At 41.4% G+C, this 23,148-nt stretch overlaps 1 protein-coding gene across 1 annotated transcript in view; it reads left to right on the plus strand.

Moving 5' to 3' along the window:
- Positions 1-23,148, plus strand: part of shroom3 (shroom family member 3) — an 84,431-nt gene that overhangs the window by 53,651 nt on the left and 7,632 nt on the right. The window contains exons 5-22 of the mRNA XM_022213475.2: positions 2,537-2,749; positions 3,541-3,860; positions 3,936-4,191; positions 5,292-5,341; positions 5,552-6,020; positions 6,213-6,500; positions 6,707-7,148; positions 7,765-7,898; positions 7,991-8,140; positions 8,951-9,426; positions 10,233-10,460; positions 10,595-10,805; positions 10,941-11,253; positions 16,056-16,132; positions 18,226-18,311; positions 18,428-19,091; positions 19,163-19,385; positions 19,890-20,029. Coding sequence (XP_022069167.2) covers positions 2,537-2,749; positions 3,541-3,860; positions 3,936-4,191; positions 5,292-5,341; positions 5,552-6,020; positions 6,213-6,500; positions 6,707-7,148; positions 7,765-7,898; positions 7,991-8,140; positions 8,951-9,426; positions 10,233-10,460; positions 10,595-10,805; positions 10,941-11,253; positions 16,056-16,132; positions 18,226-18,311; positions 18,428-19,091; positions 19,163-19,385; positions 19,890-20,029 — 4,740 coding nt within the window. The remainder of the gene's footprint in view (positions 1-2,536; positions 2,750-3,540; positions 3,861-3,935; positions 4,192-5,291; positions 5,342-5,551; positions 6,021-6,212; positions 6,501-6,706; positions 7,149-7,764; positions 7,899-7,990; positions 8,141-8,950; positions 9,427-10,232; positions 10,461-10,594; positions 10,806-10,940; positions 11,254-16,055; positions 16,133-18,225; positions 18,312-18,427; positions 19,092-19,162; positions 19,386-19,889; positions 20,030-23,148) is intronic.

Consider the following 23,148-nt stretch of genomic DNA (forward strand, 5'->3'; position numbering starts at 1 on the left):
CAACAAACTAGCTAGAAACTTTGGAAAACAATTCATATTTTGACATTTGAGGACATTTTTAAACCAAGAATGCCTGTGGAAAGTCATGAACTTTACAAAAAAAGAAGTAGACTTTGGAAATTGACAAACTTTTAAGAAGATGTGAACATTCTGAGGGGAAACAAGGTCAGTTTCTAAAAGAGGAAGTGAGTAATTTGTTGGAAAATAAAGGCAATTTTGGAGACATGATGACATTTTACACAATAAATGTATTTCTGTTGGAAAAGAACTTGTAAGAAGATTTCTAGAACTCATAAAAAAAACTCTCTTTTTTGGCAAAACGAGACATTTTTGGAAAATAAGCACATTATGAAAAATTGAGGCATTTTGTAAAGTGAGAAACTTTAGAAAAGTCTTTGGCAGACGAGGACTTTGGTAAATATGACCTTTCTCTTTTGAAAGTGTAAGATTTTTTAAAGTGGGAACACTTTTAGACTGTTTAGCTTTCTGGAAATTGAGTAACTTGATGTGGACATTTTTGGGGGAAACAAGGTCAGCTTTGAAAACAGGAAGTTGCTGGAAGATGAGGACACTATTGGAGACATAAGGACATTTTAGACAATAAATATGTTTCTGTAGGCAAAGAACTTGTAATTTGAAAATGAGGAACCCTTTAGTAAACTGAGGACATGTTTTTGAGGGTTTATTTTAGTAAAAGTTGACACATCTCACAATAAATGGCATTATTTCTAGTTTAAATATCTGCAAACCGGTGGGTAAATATTTGGCGTCGCTGCTTTCTATGGAGCTGCTGGTCAGGGGGAGCTCTGACGTCTTTGCCTACAGAGAGTGAGACATTCCTGGGGTCCCTCCCCCTCACCTCTGGGTCTCCCATAGCAACACCCACCATCCATCCACCCACACTAACACACACTAACACACACTAACACCCATTTCTGACCGTCGGTTCTTGCTGGTAAAATGTGTAAACGCCACATTTCTGCAGCCCTTGTTGGTATCAAAGTGCCTCTAAGGCTGAAATCAGCTGACGGACTCTGAATCAAACTGTTATTAGCGACACAGAAACACAGACGCACTCTGTCCCGGTTTCCACAGCAGTTAATTGCATTGTGTCCGCCTGAAGGACTTGGTGGGTCAAACTGTGACGTGGACACACATGCATGCACACACATTTACATTCCAGTCAGTCATTCAGACGGCCAGCAGTTGTAAAGGCTCGTTACGTCAAGGTTCTGGCACTTTTATTTGTCTGCAGTTGGAAAAAGAGCCTGAGTCACTTTTACGTTAAAGTTCTGGTGATACTTGGGTCAGAAAAAAAACTAGAATAAGATAAGATAAGTAGACTACATTACAAAAAATAGAAAAGGATAAACAGTAGATTAGATAACATGTAAACTGTCAAAAAAATGCAAAAAAAATGGAATATTGCAGCAGCTAGAGTGTAAAAAAGCACTATTATTCATAAAGATAGTCATTTCAATAATTCCACCTTAATTATGTTTGTAGTGCTTTCTTTAATGTTTAGCGAAGATTTTTGAATGTGTAAAAATAGTTAAATTACAGAAAAAAATGTAAAAAAAACAACCAATTCCTGTGAGTTTTGTTGAAAATATTTGTAGTTATAGAAGATTATTTTGTCTAGCAAACATATTTGTGTGAACTTACAGAATTTGTGCTTCTTTTTCTGGCAATTGTCACTATTTCTGTCTAATTTTAGAAATATTTTTACAGTATTAAACCTGTATTTAACAGTTTTATTTAATGTATAAAAAGAAAATATTAATGAAATTTGCAAATGTAATCCTATGCCCCAAAAATGTAAAATACCTTAAATAAAAGTTATTAACCACGCCTGACGAACGTCAGCGGGGTTACTGCATTCGGTGCGGTATCTGGCTGGCTGGGTATGTATGTATGTATGTATGTATGTATGTATGTATGTATGTATGTGGCTATGTCCGTTGCGATAGCTCTGCAAGTGCTGAAGTCAGGATACTCAAACTTGGCACTGAAGATCAGTCTAAGGTCCCCTGCTCAGTTGTGGAGTTACAGGTCAGCAGATCAAGTAGGATGATCAAAATTGATACATATTGCATCATTTGTATAGGGAGGACAGGGTTTTCGCCAGTAGAGGACGTGGTTCTGCCCTCTACTGAGGGCTCGTCTAGTTCACAGTTACTAATTATAACATTAGCTACCACTTTAGAGAAGTGAATTTACAGACTATTTTTGTGAACATTTCATAGAATTACAGATTTGTTTTTACAGTGTAATACTAGCAATCATCCCGAAACAGTACTGTGCATGATAAAAAATAATTCTGAAAGAATTTTCATGTGAAAGAAGACTTTGTTTTATCACTTTGGTGACCCCTGATTTTCCATGAACTGTCAGAATTAAAATTTCAGGTCTTTTTTGTCTGAATAAATGCATGTAAATCTTATTCTACAGCTCTAGGAACCATTAGCACAGATCTTAAGATGAACTGTTAGCATACTAGCATTAGCTTCAACCCCCCTTTCTCTTCACCTCTCAGCGCCTCGACCACCGATCTGTCCGGCGGCTTCGACTCCGGCTACCTGAGGAAGAGTCCGGACCAGTACAGCTCCAGAGGCAGCATGGAGAGCCTGGACCCTCCCCAGTCCTCCCAGCTCCACTCTGGACCCCAACACCAGCACCAGCTGGGTCACCACGGCCACGGCGGATCCCACCAGACCTACTCGTCCTGCCACCAGCTGTCCTCCGCCAGGTCCGTAAAACAAACCCACCTGAGATGTTACAGATCAGTCAAAAAATGGAAGAAATGCACTTTCCAACAGATTAATGTGTTGTTTACCAGCTGTAGATTTAAAAATGTGAAGACATTTTAGAGCATTTATAGAGATATTCGTGAAATTTTAGCATCATATATCAAATTCTTTCAAAGATATGTTTTTTTTCTTGATGATTGATGGATTTTTCTTAGTTATATTTGAAGAAGCATCGTTAAACTCTTAGATCATCTACCAATATTCAAGGTTTGTGATGCAACTTGTCAGATCTGCTCAAAAAAAAGTTCAATGAAAATAACTTGTTTTTCATTTTTGTGACCAAGTATTTCATATTGGAATTATTTTGTATGTCCAGTTTTGTATTATTCTGACATGCAGCTACATGTGTCTCAGAAAATATCACTAGTTGACTTCAGCGTTGTCACTTTTTTAGTTGCTTTGCGCTCAAAGACGGGACTTTTCGTGAATTTTCTGGTTATATCTGAACTCACCCGCTATCAGAGACTGTTTGATCTAATTGTCCAATGTTACAGATTCTGGATCAATGACATGATGAGAAATAACAGAGAAAATTTCAGGTTTTTGTCTTTAATAGTCGCTCAAATATTGTTGTTCAAACAGCCTCAGATTTCAATGTGCGGAAAAATGTACGGAAACTGGGTTAATGGGTAGTTTTTAAAAAGTACATCTCAGAAACTCCTTGGTATAGCTAAAATTTCACATAAATCCTTTTAAATATTCATAGTATTTGTCATTTCTTGTCTTCCAGGTCGTCCAACAGCATCGACCACCTTCACAGCAAGCGGGACTCGGCCTATTCGTCCTTCTCCACCAGCTCCAGTATCCCAGAGTACCTTGCTTCCACGCCTTCGTTCAGCCCGGAGCGCTCGTATTCGCTGGAGACCGTCCCCCAGAGAGGAGGAGGAAGTGGGGAGATGCAGCAGGCCGACATCCGGTACATCCGGACGGTCTACGACGCCCAGCAGGGTCTTTCTCAGGAGCACGAACTGAACTCCACGTCCGCCGCGATGCTACGTAGCACCGACTCCAGAGGTGGAGCCAGACCAGGGATGAACCGAGACCTCCAGGGTAAAGCTTCTGCTTCAGGAGGAGTTTACAGGTTTAGTGATTTGGATTCAGTGATGTCATTGTGTTTTGCTTTAGGTTCAGTGGGCGGAGTCTGTTACCGTGGCAGCAGCAGCGGTAGCAGCAGTAGCAGCAGCAGCAGCGGAGGAGGTGGAGCTCCGGCTTCAAACAGACACAGTGTTGGTCCAATATGGGGCCCGGCAGCCAGCCGAAGCTCCTACGAGAGCCTGAAGGGGGCGCCGGCTCCACCGAGGCGCAGCGACAGCTACGCCGCCACCAGGAACCACGAGAGACCAAACTCCTGGTCCAGTCTGGACCACGCCCGGTCACTACGGTCAGTAGGACTTGTTAGATCCAAGAAAGCACTGATTCTCACCCAAAAATAGATCCATGTGACGACAACAATAATAACAATAATGATGATGATATTATACAGTAAAGCAAACAAAGAATGTCCCACTCTCAGCCCAGCTTGCGCTCCAAAATATCTTCTTTAATTAAGACTAAGATCTTCTCTTGAAGTTTTCTAGTAGAGGTGTTGCTCTTAAAAGTCAGTGAAGTAGCCAAGCTTATCTTTGGAGACTAACCAGATTGTTGTGAAATAGCCATGAGACACGTTGCACTATGATGCTATTGTATACACATGTATGATGCATATATATGTAATAAAATAAGATAGCCCACAATGTAGCACTTTACACTACAGTACAATCACAGTAATGTGGGATGTGATATGATGCGATTTACAACACAATGTGATACAGTATGAAATGATACAATACAATATGATACAATATGACATGATGCTATGTGATACAATACAGTTTGACAGATATAATAAAATATGATACAATATGACAATATAATATGCAATACAATACAATGTAATGCTTTATAAGACAATATGACATGACACAATTCAGTAAATTGTAATACAATATGATATGATATCTTATGATATGATACAATTTAATATAATACGTATGATACATTATAACATAATATTATACAGTGCGATATAATACCATATGATATGAAATTTGATATGATTAGATACAATATGTTATAATACCATACAATAGGATGTAATACGTTAAGGTACAATGTGATACAATAATAGAATGGCACAAGACAATGCTACTATATATTATTATACAGTATATAGTATAGTAAACAGTGTGTTAGGATATGATTCAATATCATCAAGTGCAATACAACATGCTCCGCTATAGCACCATCCACCATGATATGACAAAGTGCAACATAAAACCCACAGTAAGGTGCAAAATGATACAATTTGGTGCCATACATCATGATGCAGTGCTTCACAATACAATATTTGTCATGTCTAACACATTGGTCCACATTTCTGCCGTTTGCTGTAAAATATGATGAACTTGCGTTGAATAATTTTATCTACTGTTTTGTATTCAGGTCTCTGCAGAAAGGCTCCTGGCATCACTCCAGTGGCCCTGTAGCCTCAGGTACAGGTATAGTTTATTAAAAATGGGACCGCACCAGTGAAATGTGTAGAAAAAGGTACATAAGATTGTCAAAATGTAGAATCAAACAAAAACAGAAAACTTAATATATACCGTGTAGTATGTTTGTCATTAAGGTAAGTCTTTAGGATGGTTTTCATTCTGTATGGAAGAGAAATCTGACTACAGCTGGTGTCATTTCTGTGGTTCCAGCTAAAGGTTCGTATGGCACTGAGGGTCAGCTCCACACAGTCATAGAGAAAAGTCCAGAGAGCAGCCCCACCACAAAGCCCCGGCAGGGTGGAGGCTTTTCCCAGCCGCCCTCTCCTACTGGAGCCTCCTCTGCAGGCTCCCCTCCCCAGTCCAACCGCCTCATTCTTCCCACCGGCGTGTACCCAGTGCCCCAGCCTGAACCACACTACGCTCAGATGCCCAGCTCCAGCCCCGGTCCCACAGGAGTTTACCCCGCCCTGGCCAAGGAGAGCAGCCGACAGCAGCAACAACAGCAAGGGCTGCAGGGGATGGCAGGGAGGGATGACGGATCAACGGAGGGGAGGAGGGATGGAAGGACGTTGGCTATGGAAAATGGATACCAAAATAGCACTTCTTCACCGCACCAGCACTCGTCTTATTCAGCATCAGTCTCTGCACAGCTCAGGACTCAGGCACAGGAAGCAGACAGGTGATGATTTACTTTTCATTGATGTATTAACCAACAAAGTCCTAACATTTCAACTAACGACAGCTTAAATCCATTTATTCCAGTATTAAAGATGTCAAATTCTCCACAAATACTTTTCAAAACGCTCCTATAGCCACTATTTCTTGCTAAGTCAATGTCTGTTATGCAAACTCTGTCTTGTACTTTCATTAGGCATCAATACGAAGAGTCTAACTTTGGACCCTACAGACCTCAAATGAAAACTACTGGAGGGGGATCGGATGGCCAAACTGTGGCACAAAGGTCTCAAAACCACCAAGGAGCTTACAATCAGAGCGAACCCCATATTCATACCAGCAAGGGACCCCATAGCCAAGTGTACCCAGACCAGAACCAGGATTTCCATCTTCTGATGCAGTCAACCCCTGACCTCAGGCCCCTTTCCTCACAAGACAGGAGCGACCCCTACCCACCTGGCCATTCCTGGGGAGACCGGAGCAGGTAGGAAGTTATCCTGGATCAATGTCATGATTAGAGTCAGATCAGGGTACTACATATGTCTGTCAAAATACCAGCCAAAACAACTTCCATGACAGCTGATCAGTACATCCAATGATTGGGTTTACTAAGTTTAACAAGCAAAGTCAGTTGATTTCTTCTGATCTCTCTCTTCCTGCCCTTTGTTTTCTCATTCTCCCTCCCTTTAGATCAATGGACCAGAGCAGCGTTCATTCAGAACCAGTAACATCTCCCAGACTCGCACAGGGACAGGTGCACCCTGGCCACTTACCTGTTCACACTCAGCCTCAGGCTCCGCCCACCTCCGCCCCGCAGTCGTCACCCCGTCACTTCAGCGACTCAGCAGCTCTGCAGTACCAGCAGTGGGACCACCGAGAGCAGGACACAGACCGAGAACACCCGCTGACCCGCCTGGAGATTGCACTCGCCGAGGTCCAGCGATGCGCCAGCCCTGACAGTACTGTCTCCGGAAGTAGCCACGGCAACAGTAGCTTTAGCGATGCCACGCAAGGGCCCGCTCGCAGCCTCTCTGTTTTGGAGAAAGTGAGTCGTTTCGAACGTCGGGAACGTGCAGGAAAGCAGCGCAGCCAGAGCACCACCAACCCGCACAACAAAGCCACGCATCTACGGGTAACTCACACTTTAAATTTGTGATCACATTGTCTTATGATAATTATGTGCGGCAAAGTTGTGTGTTGCAGTAGAATCAGGAAATAGGATCCAAGCGCAGGCAGGTTGTCATAAAAGAAATTTGAACCAAACAAACCTCAACAGTGGGTGGGGATTAGACACAAAGTCCATATCTGAGGAAACAAACACAAAGAAACAAAATCGGAAACGGTGCAAAAACGTAACCTAGGTGAAAATTAAATGGAGACAAAGCACACAAAGAGCACAAATAAGAATAATGGTACTCTGGAAGTCAAAATTGACCATCTGGCAAAGACAGACCGGAAGACAAGACAGAGAACAGAGAAAACAAGACACATGTAAAACTAATGACGGCAATCAAAAAAGGAGGGAAAACAGTCAAAGGGAGGCAGCAAAAACACAAGCAACACACTAGATTTACTAAATAAAACCGGACATTAGCTAACTATAACCTGACCATGACAGTATCTTTCAGACTAATCAAGATTTTTTTCATCCCAAACTTAACCCTGCTTATCTTTCAGACTAATCAAGATTTTTTTCATCCCAAACTTAACCCTGCTTCACTGCTTTATGTTTTCTGATTTTTAATCAGATGACAGATAAAGGTCGTAGCACCCCCTGTGGAGCAGAAGACCTCCGAAACATGTTGGAGAGGAGCACAAAGGGGACCAAAGCCCATAGGACCATGAGCTACAGGGGAGGCATAAGTGAACACATGAAATACAGGTAGAAGTACTGTGGATATAACTGCAGATAAAAATATACAGGTCACAACTTTTAGTCTTGGATAAAGATACTGACATTTCTGTGTTGTTCAGGACTCCAGCAGATCCTAGTTCAGCCCTCCAGAGGAGCAGAAGCACCTTCCAGCTGGATGGATCTAGGGAAGGAGACAGCAGCAAGGACTTTCCCTGGAGACAGGAAATCCAGGAGATCTTGGTCCCCATGCAGGACACATCCTCCAACAGGTCAGAGTCCTTCAGCAAGTCAGAGTTCTCCAACCGGTCAAGGTTCTTCATTAAGTCAGTGTTCTTCAGCTGGTCAGAGTTCTCCAAAGGGAGAGGGTCCTTCAGTAATTTTAGGTCTTTCAGTAGGTCAGAGTCCTACAATAGATTAAGGCTCTTCAGGAGGACAGAGCCCTTAAGCAAATCAGAGTCCATTGGCAGATAAGAGTCCTTGAGGGTCCTTTAGGATATCAGAGTCTTCAGTAGGTCAGAGTCCTACAATAGATGAGGGTCCTTCAGTAGGTCACACAGTACTTGGGCCTGTTAGTCATTTTTCGATTGAAAGTTCTCCAATAGATTGGAGTCCTGTAGCAGGCAAGAGTCCTTCAGAAGGTCAGAATCCTTTAACAGTTCAAAGTTCTCCAATAGGTCACAGTCCTTCTGGAGGTAATGTCCTTTATAAGGTCAGAGTCCTTCAGTAGGTCAGAGTCCTGTAGAAGGTAAGAATCTGTCAGTCGGTAAAAAACCCTTTACCCGTTCAAAGTTCTCCAATAAGGTCACAGTCCTTCAGGAGGTAATGTCCTTTATAAGGTCAGAGTCCTTCAGTAGGTCAGAGTCCTGTAGAAGGTAAGAATCCGTCAGTAGGTAAAAAACCCTTTATCAGTTCAAAGTTCTCCAATAGGTCACAGTCCTTCAGGAGGTCAGGTCCTTCAGTAGGTCAGAGTCCTTCAGAAAGTCAGGGTTCTTCAGCTGCTCAGGGTTGAATGACATTCTAGTGAGTCCTCTAGGAGGCCAGTTTTATGATCCTAATGTTGGAAACTTGTTTCTAATCAGATCTTACAGGGACTCCTTGAAAGATGCCCAGTCTCATGTTCTACGGTCAACCTCCTTCAGACGACGAGACCTCAGCTCCTCAGGCAGCTCCCCACCTCCTGCAGCTCCTCCTACTGTCCACACCCCCGCCAGCCATCAGCCTCCACCTGTCCCTGTGAAGTACCACTCTCTGGAGAAAAAAGGCCCAAAAACAATGCCCAAACCACAGGGCGTCATAATCACACCGCAGGCCCAACCATTGGTCACTTCCCCTCATGCTCCTAAGGAGAGGCATGTGGTCAGTCCTGATGTTCGAGGCCTGGACCCACCTGCCCTCCCCAGTGTCCCGCCGGTTGGAGCTCCTGCTCTGATGCGGATCTGTGGCCGCAAACGTCTGACGGCGGACCAGAAGAAGCGCTCATACTCGGAGCCAGAGAACATGAATGAAGTTGGGGTTTCGGATCCCGAGACTGCTGCCCTTTTCCGGCGTGGAGGAGGTAAAAAATAAGAAAGAAACTTTATGAGTGACCCTCTACACCTCTATCCTGTCCTGACCAAACTATTCTACTACCAGCCTTAGGTCTCCAGTTAGTGAAGTCTTTATCAGAAATAAGATTTATGGAGGACAAAAATTTGAAAGAAGGAAACTCTTGCAAAGCAGTTTTCTGGATAACAGTCAAACAGTTAATTAAAATTCAGAAATGACTTGAAAGGATGATTCTAGCCCACAGACCGTGAACGCTGACATCACCAGCAGCTAGCTTTTAGCTTTAGCACTAAGCTCACTAGTTTAGGAAGGATCAGTCTCCACATTATACCTAGACACTTTTGAGTGCTTATCAAAATGCCTCTTTAACACCAGTTATGGAGGCCTTTAAGTACCAAAGCTAGCATCTGTTTTGGGTAAGATTTTTAATCATGTATGCAGATTTCAATCCAAAATTTTCAAGAAATTTTTTGATACAAAGTTATTTTGTGGCTTCTTAGTCTTCAGGCTGATTCGAGAAATCATTGTTTAGGTATTGCTCAAGAATCTGGAGTGTTGTTCTGGTAACAGTGTTAGAAAAATTATAAAGAATACCCATACACAAGGGCTGGGTACCAATTTTGGCCCCTGTAGCCTTTTTTGAATCTTGAACAGTATTTTTGCATCACACAAGATAATTTGACAGTTGTGCCCTCTACCTGGAAAATGATGAGCCTCAACAAAATGCCAGTATTACAGTCAATGTTTATTTAGTTTATCTGAAAAATCTAGTCCCACCTAACCAAAGAATATGTTGCTTTTCTCCATGTCCACCAGAAACTAGTGTGGCAGACCGGCGGAAGATGTTTGAACTTGTAGCAAGTCGTGTTGGTGGAACTGCTCCTCAGAACCCCACACCAAGACCAGACCTTCGGCAGGTTCAGCAGGACGCCCTCGCCGAATATGTGGAGAGGAAGCGAGGTGTGAAGAGAGAAGAAGGAGGATCGAGGAGTGGATTGAGGCCTCGCAGTGCTTATATACAACCTGATAACGGCAACCACACAGGTACATACAGTAAAGGATAAGTAGAAGAAAAAGAACTGAATTAGGGTTGTAGGTTGAAGAGTAGGTAAAGCATAGATGGCATGAGAGGATTTGGTAAATTACCTTTTGTTTCCTCTTCTCCTCATCTCTTTCAGCCTCCTCCTGTTACTCGGACACCCTCAGCCTCTCCTCTACCTCCAGCATGCTCTCCCTCCAGGACTCTGGCCTGGATCGAAGCTTGTCCTCTGGGGAGAGGCGTATCTCTTCAACCCTTCCTCCTGGAAGCGACCTTCGGAGCTTCCAGTCCAACTTTTTCTACCCAGGCAGGGTGACTACACCGAGACTTCCAGTGCAACCACCACCTAGGTAACCAAAATCAAACATCAGTGGCATCTAGCACTAGGTTTCAGAGATGAATATTGTCAGCCAATCATTGTCCCCTGAAGATGATGCCTGATGACTTTGGTGGTCTCCTGACTTCTTCCTGTTTTCTTCTCTCAGTTCCCCTCCTGGCTCCATATTTGAGCTCCAGACCCAGATCCAACAGGATCTCACCCATGAAGCAGGGATTAGCAGACGGGATCAGTCTCCCAGCAGAAACCCAAGGCCGGGCCATGAGCGGCAGGTTGCAGAGCCTCAAATCAGCCTGGGACTGTCCAAGCAGCTCAACGGGGCTCTGCAGAGGGCCGGTTCAGCTCGGAGGTCTGGGAAATCAGCCTCCGCCGAAGATCTCCTGGAGCAAACCAAGGACCGACAAATTTCTCCTCAACACAGCCGGTCTCGGTCATCCCCCACTGGAGAGATACTGAACCAGGTAACAGTGCACTCCAGGAGCTCACAGTGAATATTGGGAGCCAAAATTATAAAATCATGATTTTTTTTTTGTAACTCTTTTTGTTGAGTTAATGTGTGTCAGCATTTATTAGCTGTTTAGAACTGTGTCATGAACATCATGGAGCTTTAGTAAAAAACAATTGGACTTCTCTTTTAGCTTCTCGAAGCTTCTTCAGCCATAACTCAAATGGCTGATGACCTATTAATAACCCAAGACTCATATGCCTCAAGGTGTGAATGGTTGCAAAACTTGTCAGGTTTCCCAACAGCAACAATGGTAGCGAACCTGCCAGTTCAGGAGTGACTCAAGATGCTGTTTCTGAGGAAAGATTTCAGCTTTGCATTATAGGTGCTTGATAGTTGGTGTTGTTGACCCCCTCCTTTGTTAAGAGATGGCTGCTTCTGTTTAAAATAGATGGCTTGCTTCACTTCTCTCTTAGACCATCATTCTTTGTCCAGAATGTAAACAAGGCCGTCCTCAAAGCAGTGTCCTTTATTCTTCAGATGCAAGTGGACTGCTGAGTCTTGCCTTGAGATGCTTTCCTTCTCTGTTGAGCAATGCTAATTTGTCCACAATTGAGAGGAGTAAAGGAAGCGATCTATAATAAACAAAAACAAGAACTTTAAACAGAGAAGGGGTCTATGACAGAAATGACCAAATACCGAAGTGTTTAGCTCTCTCCCCAGAAAGTTTTACCATCTTCACCAGCTTGACCTGACCTGGCAGCCTCGCAAATATTGTTGTTGTTATTTGCTGATGATGAAGTATAAGTAGAACCAGTCTAGTCTACCATTCTGCATCGCCAGAGGTTAGCATGGCAATGCTTTTGCTTGCTTTTGATGCACCCAAGCCCAATGCCTATGCCTTCAGTTGGTTGGTCCACTGGGAGGAAGCTTTATGCTGCATTTCTACAGGACGAAGCCCACCCACAAGTTACTCCCCTCCAAGTTCTGGCTACTCTAATCCAAGGGAGGTAGCGCTAGAGCTGCAACTAACGATTATTTTAATAATCGATTAATCTGCCGATTATTTTTTCGATTAATCGATGAATCGGATAAAAAAAACTTTTTAATTTCCACCTCTTTATTCAGAAATAGAAGATTTGGAATGACAGAACAAATAAGATCATTGTACTGAAGCCTTTGTCTTCAACGATTGAAAGAGGCCTCATGTCAGTGACGGTCATGTTGAAGATGCTCTCAGTCAGACAGCTGCTTGCTGTGGTGGACATGATGTCTTTCTCATCATAAAGCCTATAAATGTAATTCATCCTGCCTCACTCCAACACAGACCAGTGTCTTCATTCAGACTGTCAGAAAATTAAAACTTGAGGCTCAATCTTTAAATTATTACCACTATAGTGTGCAACTTACGTTTACTTATAATGCATATCCAAACCATGCTTAAGCTGATTAAAGTGAAATAAAAAGTATCTCTCACAGTCACACACGCCCTATCACTGTCATTAATCAGTTAATAAGCTAACCCTAGCATCAGACAAGCTACCAGAGAGACTGATGTTACGTTTCCTCACTTTAAAACGGAACAAACTAGGATAATGTGGCGACTTAAAGTGTGTGTCCACTAGATGCGACACATCGCATGTGGCATGCTGGTCCAGTTGGTGCGTTTCCAGCTGCTATAAGGTGTGTTTACATGCAGCTCATTTGCATAAAGTAGACTCAACTTGTACTGTCCGTAAACATCTAAACTAGCCGTCGGTGAACTAAAACAAGGACAGATTCAGCTGCTGCATAGATTATTTCTCGCCTCAAATGCTTTAGAAATACTTTTCGCTTAAGTGTTTTCTAAATAATAGAGAAAGCCGCTGTGTTTATCAGACTCATCTACCGGACTGTCAAGCTGAAAGCGCGGTCACGTGACCACGTAGTGGCCCGCTCGTGACCATCCGGCATCAGTGCGATTTTCAGATGCGTGCATTCGCATGTAGTGGACACGCAGCATGTCTTTGTTTTGTGAAGCATGAAATGCTCCCACACTTGTGAGGACTTTGGTCAAACTGTTTTCTCCGTGCTGGTCATGTTTCATTTGTTGAATTTACTTTTCTTTGAAAATACCTCCTCTGCTCTGCCTCCACCTCGCTCTGTTCAACTCGCTCTGCAGGTGAAGTAGACGGCTCCACGACATGGCGAGTGACGTATGAATCGCGAGACACAACGAATCGATAATGTAATTCGTTGCCAACGCTTTTAATAATCGATTATTATCAATTTTATCGATTCGTTGTTGCAGCCCTAGGTAGCACCATTCCAAAAATGCCCTGTCACTGGCGTAATTCACATTTAAACTCTTAGTCTGGCCCCTCCCTTGGAACTAATTTGCCTTGGGAGCTCAGCAGCACAGCTACCAGGATCAGAGGGACATGCAAACGCATCTACCACATTAAGACGGCAATTCTCGGAGGGATTCGCCCGTTTTGACAAGATGAGAGTAGTTCTTCTTCTCAATTGAGGCAGTCCAATGTGCCTTGGAGCTTTTGGGGACCATCCAGCTGGTAGGTGTTGGCGTTGACACAGAACGTATTGGTGAGATTTTATATCTCAACACCTCAGTACAGTATACCCCCAACACACGAATCCCCGTGAGACCGGGCTGCAACCCCAGGAGGAGCAGGAAAGTGGTAGTAAGTAGAGGGATGTCTAAACTATCTTAGCTGCCATTATGACCCAACTTTGGATAGACCGATTGAAGGATCAATAACCTTGGTCCACAAATGTTTGCAGTATTTAGATGTCCATAAATAATGTTAATTAATTAATTAATTAATTCTGTTAACGTCTCCCAAACACTTTGATGCTTCCAAAGAGGTGCTGAACAAAGCAGTCATGCATTCTCTGTTTGTTAGTTTTGGTTATGTAAACTCTAGGACAGGAAGTGACAAGCAGTTATGAAATAGAGCGCCTTTAGTTTGAATGAAGAGTAACACTGGTTCAAGATGTTGTTTCTACACTGATAAACCACAGATCATGTTGAGACTGATTTAAGCCTGGTGACACAGCGGTTGTCCCAAAAAAAGGAAATAAAAAGGTTTTCCCAGAAAATTAGCTCAACTTTCGCAGCGTCCTGACTTGCAATGGCCACAGTGGCCAATCAAACATGTCATGAAAGCATTTTTTGGAAATGTGAACTGTGTACTTTGGCTGTTTACCTTGCGAGTGTTGCAACCAAAGATAATTCCAACAGGTTTCCAGAGTTACACAATCCTGTCTCGTATTGTTTCAATTCACCGAGTAGTTTTTTAGCATCTGATAAACCTTCACACTTTTCTGTTTCTTCACTTTCAAAATCAAACACTTGACCGGACAGACGTGCAGAGGCCACTCTTAGTTTCCATTTACTTGATGACATTTCGTCCTGAGTCACACAGGAAATACCCAGAGTCCTCAGAGTTTCCTGTGAGGTGCCAGAGAGCCGGCGATGGTGGCAGGGCGCTGTCCGATGTGGATGATGGCAAAGATAACGTGCACACACATGTATATATACACATACATCATACACGTATTCACCGGGTTGGTAAAGGATGAATTTGTCTTTTATCTTCTTCAATCATCAGAGCAGCTCATAAACATCATTACAGTTCAGTCTACTGGCTTAGGTCCTACTTTATACAATAGATCCCCGTGCAGGGCGTCGACAGTCCAGCTTTTATTAAACATGATGAAGCTTCCAGCTCGGTGGAGGAACGGCAGGCCTTTGGTTTGATAAGGTCTGTGGTCGGACATGCGATTCCACAGTCTGAGGATATTCTGTAAATGGCTCAGAGACATTAACAGGAATAATTAGTGTCTTGATTTATATGGTCCAAAAAAAGGGTTTTACAAATGAGGAAGCCCCATTATCAGATAAAGACAAAACCACTGTACACACTGTGGTTTGTGGAAACAGAATAATTTGTAATAATACCTTGCAGTTATCAGATTGTGAACTCTGGATTAAACAAACTGATATGTTTTTGGGAAATTGCATCAGGATAAGATTTGTTTTTCCAATGCAATTTGGTCAGTGCACTGGAAAAACACCAATAAGCATAAAAAAAGACAGAGTTCCATAGAATTTCCACCAAAAACCAATGAACATAGAAGCTTAACTGAAATAATCCCAGGAGCGACCACTATATTACACGTTTAGGTCATAAAATTTTCAATAATAAATGAATATTGGGGCAAGAAGGGACTTAGCATTACTTAGCTCCAATGTCCCCAACTGGATTGTGGCCAAGGACCTTTGTTTTACATTCAGATTTTTCTATAAAATAAAGGAACAGGATATAATTATTAAGTCTTAGAGATGCTTATAGGTGGGTGTTTTTACCTTTGGATGCTAACTTCTTATTTCATCCTCAGAAGACTTTGACGACCCAAAAAGTTGACGTGTTGGATGAAAAACCTCAAATATTAGTGGTAGACGTAATTAGTCGATGGATCATGTGTCAGAACTTCAAGTATTTTTGCTCTTTTACTTTTATCAAATCCAGGAACCATCTGAGGAAACGTGAGAAAGTACTACCCCCATAAATAACCATACAGCTGCGACTATGCCCAGATGCTAATATAGTTAGCAAAATGTCCATTCCAGATGGTTCATTTCTGTGTTTACTTTCAGGATTCATGTAAAAATCCAGTTTTATGAAAAGAACCAGAGAACTTGTGCTTTTTTTCTCTGACATATGCTGATATACGACCTCCTTGTTCTGATGTTTACCGTGTAAGGAGCCTTTAGATGTGAATCCTCCAGTGATAAATCTTCGTCTTGTGTTTCAGGACTTCCTGCCAGGTGATGTGAGGATGTTTGGTGTTTTCATCTCTGAACCTGGACGCTGTGCTCTGGCTGCTGACAGGTAAATCCAGTTTAGACTGCATGAACGGACAGCTGATGGTTCAAATTAGAGGTTGAAACCAGTATTGATTATTGATAATCAGGGAGAGCGACAACATTTGCAGCAGAAATGAAAATCTTGGTGACAAAATTCTCAATAGCACGAACTCTGACACAATTTCACTGAAATACCTTTGTTTATTTATGTTTGCATGTTTAATTGGAAGAGATTTTTAACATTGTTTAGGATCATAAAGTGACTGCGGATGAATAGACTTTAAAATATAACCAGTACTTGTGATATAATATATGTAATAATTTGTGGAGAATTGGTTAATAAGAGTAATATTGCCAAGAATTGGGAAAATACTGAATATTCAATGTGATAATTAGTCAACACATAGTTTATATTGGAATTATCTCTCTTTAGTCTGTTGTTTCCTGTTTTTCAATGCACCTTTTTAGCTTGAAAAAGACAAATAAGAGCACTGAGTTACTCATGTTTCCAAAAAAATAAACATTTTATATTTATTAATCAACAAAAATTCATCTGTAGGGCAGAATTAAATACCAAATTTTATTTATAAAGTAAGCTGCTTGTACGTTGATAGAAGAAAACATCAAAATAAGCTGAAAACTACAGATTAAAAACATGTAAATAATTTCAGTTATGTAGATTTTTATGCTCTGATTTAGTTTAAAAGGAAAGTCACGTGCATGACTGGAAAAACAGTTTAGGGGCTAAAAGGAAAAGGGAGGATAATTTCCAAACAGGAAAATAAATAGACTTAATACTTGTTGTGAGCATCTTTTAGCCTTTAAAGCAGCATCAGTCCACCTTTATTTAACCTTTTGTCAATGAAAGAATCAATAAAAAATGGATTTCAGAGCCAAACACAAACTAAAGACATCAAATAAAAGTGAGAATCTGAGGTTCGTGTTTTCTCAGAGATGTTTTCTGTCTGAACTCGACTGATTTAAACTTGTTTGAGCAGAAATGTTTGTTTGCTGCTGGATTTAGATCTTTGCTGATTACAGTGTTTTGATTCTCTTCCATAAAAGGCCGCTGACAGTCGGACTGTCTTCAGGCTGTTAGCTATTTAAAACCAGCTGTGGTCCAACGACGCCATGAATCTGATGATGATGATGATGCTGATATAAAAAAACAGAAGAGAAGAGAAGGGTAGAGGGATGAGAAGGAGAAAGAAAGAGAAAGGAATAAGAGAGGAGGTGAAAGGATAAATGAAAAGAAAAAAATGTGAATGAGATGTAAAAAAGTAAGACTGAAGGATAATGAGATAAAAAAAGGTGGAGAACATGTTAAGGTTTGGTTTGCACAAGTTTATTTCTTGATTTATCTGAAATTAGAAGTGGTAAAATAACAGTACATTTAAGGATTTAAGGGTTCAGGTGGAAGAAAAGGAAATGTGAAGTTCAAGAAGTTGAAGAAATTTATGAAATTTTAGGAGTTAACAGAGTTAAAGAAGTTCAAGATGTTTAAAGAAATAAAGAAGTTCAAGAACTTAAAGGAGTTAAAGAAATTGAAGATGCTAGAGAAGTTCAAGAAATTCAAGAAGCTAGCTAAAAAAAAAGTTAAGAGGTGAAGAAATTAAAGGAGTTAACAGAGTTCAAAAAGTTCAAGAAGTTAAAAAAGTTAAAGGAGTTGCAGAAGTTAAATGAGTTAAAGGAGGGAGGAACTGAGGAATTCTGAGGAAACTCCCTGGTGGGAGACAGAAAATAAACAGAATACCAGCTTCAGTCTTCGGGGATTTACAATCCTAAAACTGTTAAATATGTTTGCTGTGAAAATGTGAAGGTCGGAGGTCAGAGCAGGAATCCAGAGAGTGTTTACTCAGATCTGAATATAACCAGGAACACCAAGAAATCAATCCTGATTCCTGACACAGACAGCTGATTACGTCTGAAAGTAAACCCAGACTGATCAAACATCTGCTACATTTACCTTTTATTTTACAAAGCATCAGTTTTTATCGGTTTTCTGCTTTTTTTTTCTATGTGGTTTTGTTGCTTTTGATTGTAAAATATTGCAGAGTTTTTCTCTTTTGTTGTCTTAACTTTGCATATAATAATAATAATGTTTCATTTTCCCATCAGACCTGCAGATATTCACGTATCAGCAGTTTCTCCTCAAACATCACAGAACTCCATGAACGTCTCCCAGCCTTCAGGAGCTTCAATCGGTGGGTAAAATCTCAATAATCTGTCAGACAACATCAAACTTTTCATTATTCTATTGTCTAATATTGTCTCTAGCTGCATTACTCGACACTCTGAGACCTTCTTCTTCCGGTCACAGATCCAGGTTCCTCCCAGACTCCCGTCACCCGTCGGGATCGTCAGAGGAACAGCGAACGGCAGCGAGTCCACAGCGCCTCCACCCTGGCGGCCTCCGTCGGCCTGCCGTGTCCCTTCTCCAGTCCTGGAGCTCAGGATGGAGCCGAGTGGCCGGTCGGAGACAAGCTGAGCCGAGCCAACCTGGACGCCATCAGTTTCCCGGAGATCCCAGGACCTGATGGTAGAAGTTCTGCTGAGAACAGAGAAACTCAGACCAGACACAGCATGAGCGACGCCTACATACTTGATGAAACTCCGAAGGATGTTCGTCGAAGCCGAGCTTTCAGTCTGGAAGCGACCCAAGGGTTTTCTGCAGAAGATGTAACTCCGCTGCCACATTTGCAGCTGGACAGGAGGAGCAGTGGAAGTTCTCCGCCTCCTCCATCCTCACATCCGTCCGTCCGGCAGCATCTGTCTTCGCTGAGGATCTCTGAGTCGAACCTCTGCAGCTCCGTCGACCTCCAGCAGCCACCGGAAGCTTCTCAAGGTTTCCAGCTGGAGGACTTCGATGAGGTTTTCCTCCAGAATCCTCCTGAGATCAAGGAGACGAACATCTTCGAGGACTTCCCTCCTCCTCCACCTCCAGTCGAGTTGGAGCCGGAAGACGAGCAGCCGATAGAAGAAAGGTCAGTTTCCGTTTTCTGTTTATTCAACTCCAGACTGAAATGGATTTTCTAATACATTTTTTTCTCTTTAGTCTGACTTCGGAGCTCCTAAACAACTCCACCAGAGCGTCTTCTCTCCAACCGGTTATCTCCTCCATCTGTCCTCCACCTCCTCTAAATCCACAACCTTCCTCCATCACCTCCATCACAACATCCTCCACCGTCGAGGACAACCTGAACCTCGACTACCAGCCGCTGCCCAAAAGGGAGAAGACGTCGGAGGAGCTGAGAGTGGAGGCTTTAGCTCGGCAGCTGGTGGGTTTCTGGAGGCCAAAAGTTCCTCCTCTGACTTTTAGTGAACCAGCCAAGCCCATAAAAGTTCTTTAGATTTACTTTGTACAGTGTTGCAGGTTAGTAACAGGCGTCTATGCAGGATTTTTCCAGTTTGAAGATGTAAAAATGAAGAATTTGAGGTTAATTTTGAAGGTCAAAGTGGTTCAGAATTTGGGTTTATTTGATGCAAAAAATCTGACTGAACATTCTGACATCCAGGTAGATCAAACCAACTTGTTTCAGGTACATCTGACATTAGATCATCTGATTTCACTGTTTAAACTTTTTGTGAAATATTGTTATTCCATCTTCTGTTCAACCATCTCTGATTTGTTTAAACACTTTTTCTATCATCACCAGTTGTCCCTCAAAGTGGAAAAAAATCCACTCTGGCTGCTCTGCTGATAGCTCTTGTCTTTTGTCTTTTGCTCTGCCTGGTGCTTGTCGTATTTAACTGTGATTTTTCCTTTACTTCGTTGTCTCCAGGTGTTGCAGGATCCGTCTCTGTTGCCCCTCTTGGACACCTGGGGAGGAAAATCCACTGTGGAGTTAATGGAGGAGATTTTTCCCAACAGCAAACTGATCAACAAATCACAGCGCAGAGGCAGCACTCGACTGGAGGACAGGTGAGTCGGAAACCACCTGATAGAGCTTCTAAATTCAATTCAGAGCTTTATTATAAATGTCTCTTCTTCATTTATTTCCATTTAAACTGTTTTAACTTTGAATTAAAGCCAAGGGAAACACTAGAAAAGTTTCATCGGCTTGAAACGATCTTGAGTTGTCACACCAAAACTTAATAAAGAAGCTGAAATTCAGTAATTTTATGATGCTATTGTTAATGTATATAGACAAGTTAACTCTATATCAGTATAAGAGGGAACAAATCTCAAGCTCATGTTCATAATTTACAGTTAATGCCACTAATTATTTGATGTGTAGAGACTATTTGGGTGAATGATGTTCAAAAAAGTCCATTAAGAAGAAAAAGTTCACCTACAGTCATCAGAAACTTTAAATATTTTTTTTATTCATTCATTTCAGGCGATTTCAATTAAATTACGTTAAAATGACCTCCAGAGTTTAATTATGAGTTCAATATTGAAAATTATGCCCTTGTTTGATGATAATTGATCAGACCACAGCAACTTATGATGCAATAAATTTTGTTTTTATTGTTGTCCGACTACCTGTTACTAGATTTTGGTGGTTAATTCAGCTGTGGAACTAAAAGATCTGCCTAAAAAGAAGGAAGAAATATGACTGAATAATATTTAAACCTTAGTAAACTGATCAAACTTTTACAGTAAAATAATATCGACCTCAGGATTCTTCAAGAACCCACAACAGAAGTCCGATTGATTTCTACTGGAGCTCCTACGATCGTTGTTTTTAAGTTTCAAACGTCGTCTGAATCCTTGTTTTTGAGTCTATCATCGGTGAACTGCAGCTTAACAGTAGAAATACTGGAATCTCTCTTCATATATCTTCCAGTTTATTGATAAAACTCCATGTGAGCATGTTAGCAAGATTAAAAAATGGTTTTCTGGTTAAATACTCTTTGCATTCTTGGTCTAGCCTGGTTGGTTCGGTTGTGATGTTGTTCTGCAAATGAATTTGTCACTTAAACCACAAGATTCTCAAGAATAGTGCAGTGAATCCCAACAACAATCATCACTGACTGATGCTGTTTGAAGCTGGAATAAACTTCCTTTAAAGTGCTTCTTGTAGCTGTAGCTGTTTGTTCAGGATTCAGACCAAAGTGTCAGAGTTTCAGGGAAGCTGAGCCGAACGTTCCTGTAAAAGACGTTTATCTTCCTAGTTGTGTTTGCTGACGACGTGCTGCTCTTATCTGCTGCTGACGGAGGAACTTCAGGCTGTAGTTTTAAAGTCACCGACATCTCGACTGTGTCTTGGTTTGTCAGTGATGTTTGCGGAAAGAAGGTTTCCTCGTTGACAGGAGACACAGGAAGGTCGTGTTTTCCAGCCGGTGACCTCTGAGACTTTCTCTGCTGTTACACTCTTCATGATGTTACATTCAGGTGCAGCTTTAATGTAGTTTTCTAGTTAATTGGTCAGTGCTTTCATTGCTGTTGGTATTTTATTGACTTTTACGTCAGTTTATGTAGGATGCAGGTTTAGTCTACCATTGGTTGCTCAGATTAGCCAACTTTGACCTCTTCTTTTGCTAACCGCTAGCTGAGCTGCTAACACAGTGGCATTTAACGTTAATTCCTGATCCATCCTGTCTCTGTGTTGGGGATAATTTATAATTATGAGCAAATAATGAAGTTACTGCTGTGTTTTGAATCAAATCATGCACCTCTCTTGTTTTGGAGATGCTCATATTCATTCTGTTAAACTCAGAGGACATAATCCTAAACGATCGGGGGCGACAAACTAAACTTCAGCTCCTGTTCATGTTTTGTGGTCTTTGTGTCGCATCCATCAACTACAAACACACAAAACTGTCACCTTTGCTTCTATTAGCTGCACATTTAGCTAATTTTACTTTCACTTTCACTGTCATTGGTCGCTCAGTTTAGCCAGCTTTGACCCCGTCTTCCGCTACCTGCTAGCCCAGCTGCTAACGCCAGCGATGAGGCAACATGAAGGTGACACTGTGATTCGTCACCAGACAGGAGAAACCAGATGAACCTGATGGACGTCTCAGCAGCAGAGACAGGAAACAGTGTCCAAACACAGAGTCTGTTTCATTTCATCACAAATAGATCTCAGTAGATTTACTGGATACTGATCTGGAAACAGCCACAGCTTGTCACGTTTAAGGAATTCATGAAATGTTGGTTTTCTGACTCTAAGGCTTCAGCTCCTCCTACCAGGAAACACACTCCAGTAAAACTGCCAGCAGAACATAATTATGAACAAATACATAGATGTGTTGGTGTTTTTCTAGTGGGAAACTGTTGCATTGACAGATATTTAATGGGAATCTGATGTGAGCAAGACTTAAGTGGTAAATTTATTCTCCTGGTCGTTGTGGAAACTGTTGGATTGGATCAAAATGGATTCATTTAGTGTGTTTCAGCGAGAATATACAAGTCAAGCTGGAAGCTAAAGTGTGAGAACATGAATATTCATAGGAACTGATAAAGAGTTTACCTTCAAACATCTGGTCCAGTAAGTTTATAAATTCAGTAAGTACAGTAGATAACAGTCTGCTCTGTTTCTACAAAGCATAAAAATGACAAATATGAGTATTTTTCCTCAGCTGTATTAAGAAAACCACATTGAAACTCAAGAAATCTCCTTAGATTAAACCTTCCACCAATGTTTTGTTTTTTGTGGTTCAAAACAGCTCAATCCATTATGAAAGTTCAACAAAAATAACTTTATTTTCATTTTTGTGACCCAGTATTTCATATTAAAGTATTCTACATGTTTAGTTTTGTATTATTGTGACCTGCAACTACATTTGGTTCAGAAAACATCACTAGTTGACTTCTGCATTATCAGTTTTTTTGTTATTTTGAGCTCATAGATGGAACTTTAGGTGGATTAAACAGTGGAAGAACACTGACATCTGGTGGTCAGCTGGTAGAACAGTAGATTGGAGCATCAATATGAACTTTTTTGTGTTAAAATAGATGAAAATCTCCATCAGTCTGCTTTTAAATCCCACTTGAACTGGTTTCTAGTCCTTAATTTGCTTTTTATTGCTTTCATTCTTATTTTCTGTCTTCTTTGTGATGTTTCTAACAAAAGTTAACAAGAATTTAAAACC

This window comes from Acanthochromis polyacanthus, chromosome 18 (assembly GCF_021347895.1).
Source record: "Acanthochromis polyacanthus isolate Apoly-LR-REF ecotype Palm Island chromosome 18, KAUST_Apoly_ChrSc, whole genome shotgun sequence".
NCBI classification, from domain to species: Eukaryota; Metazoa; Chordata; class Actinopteri; family Pomacentridae; genus Acanthochromis; species Acanthochromis polyacanthus.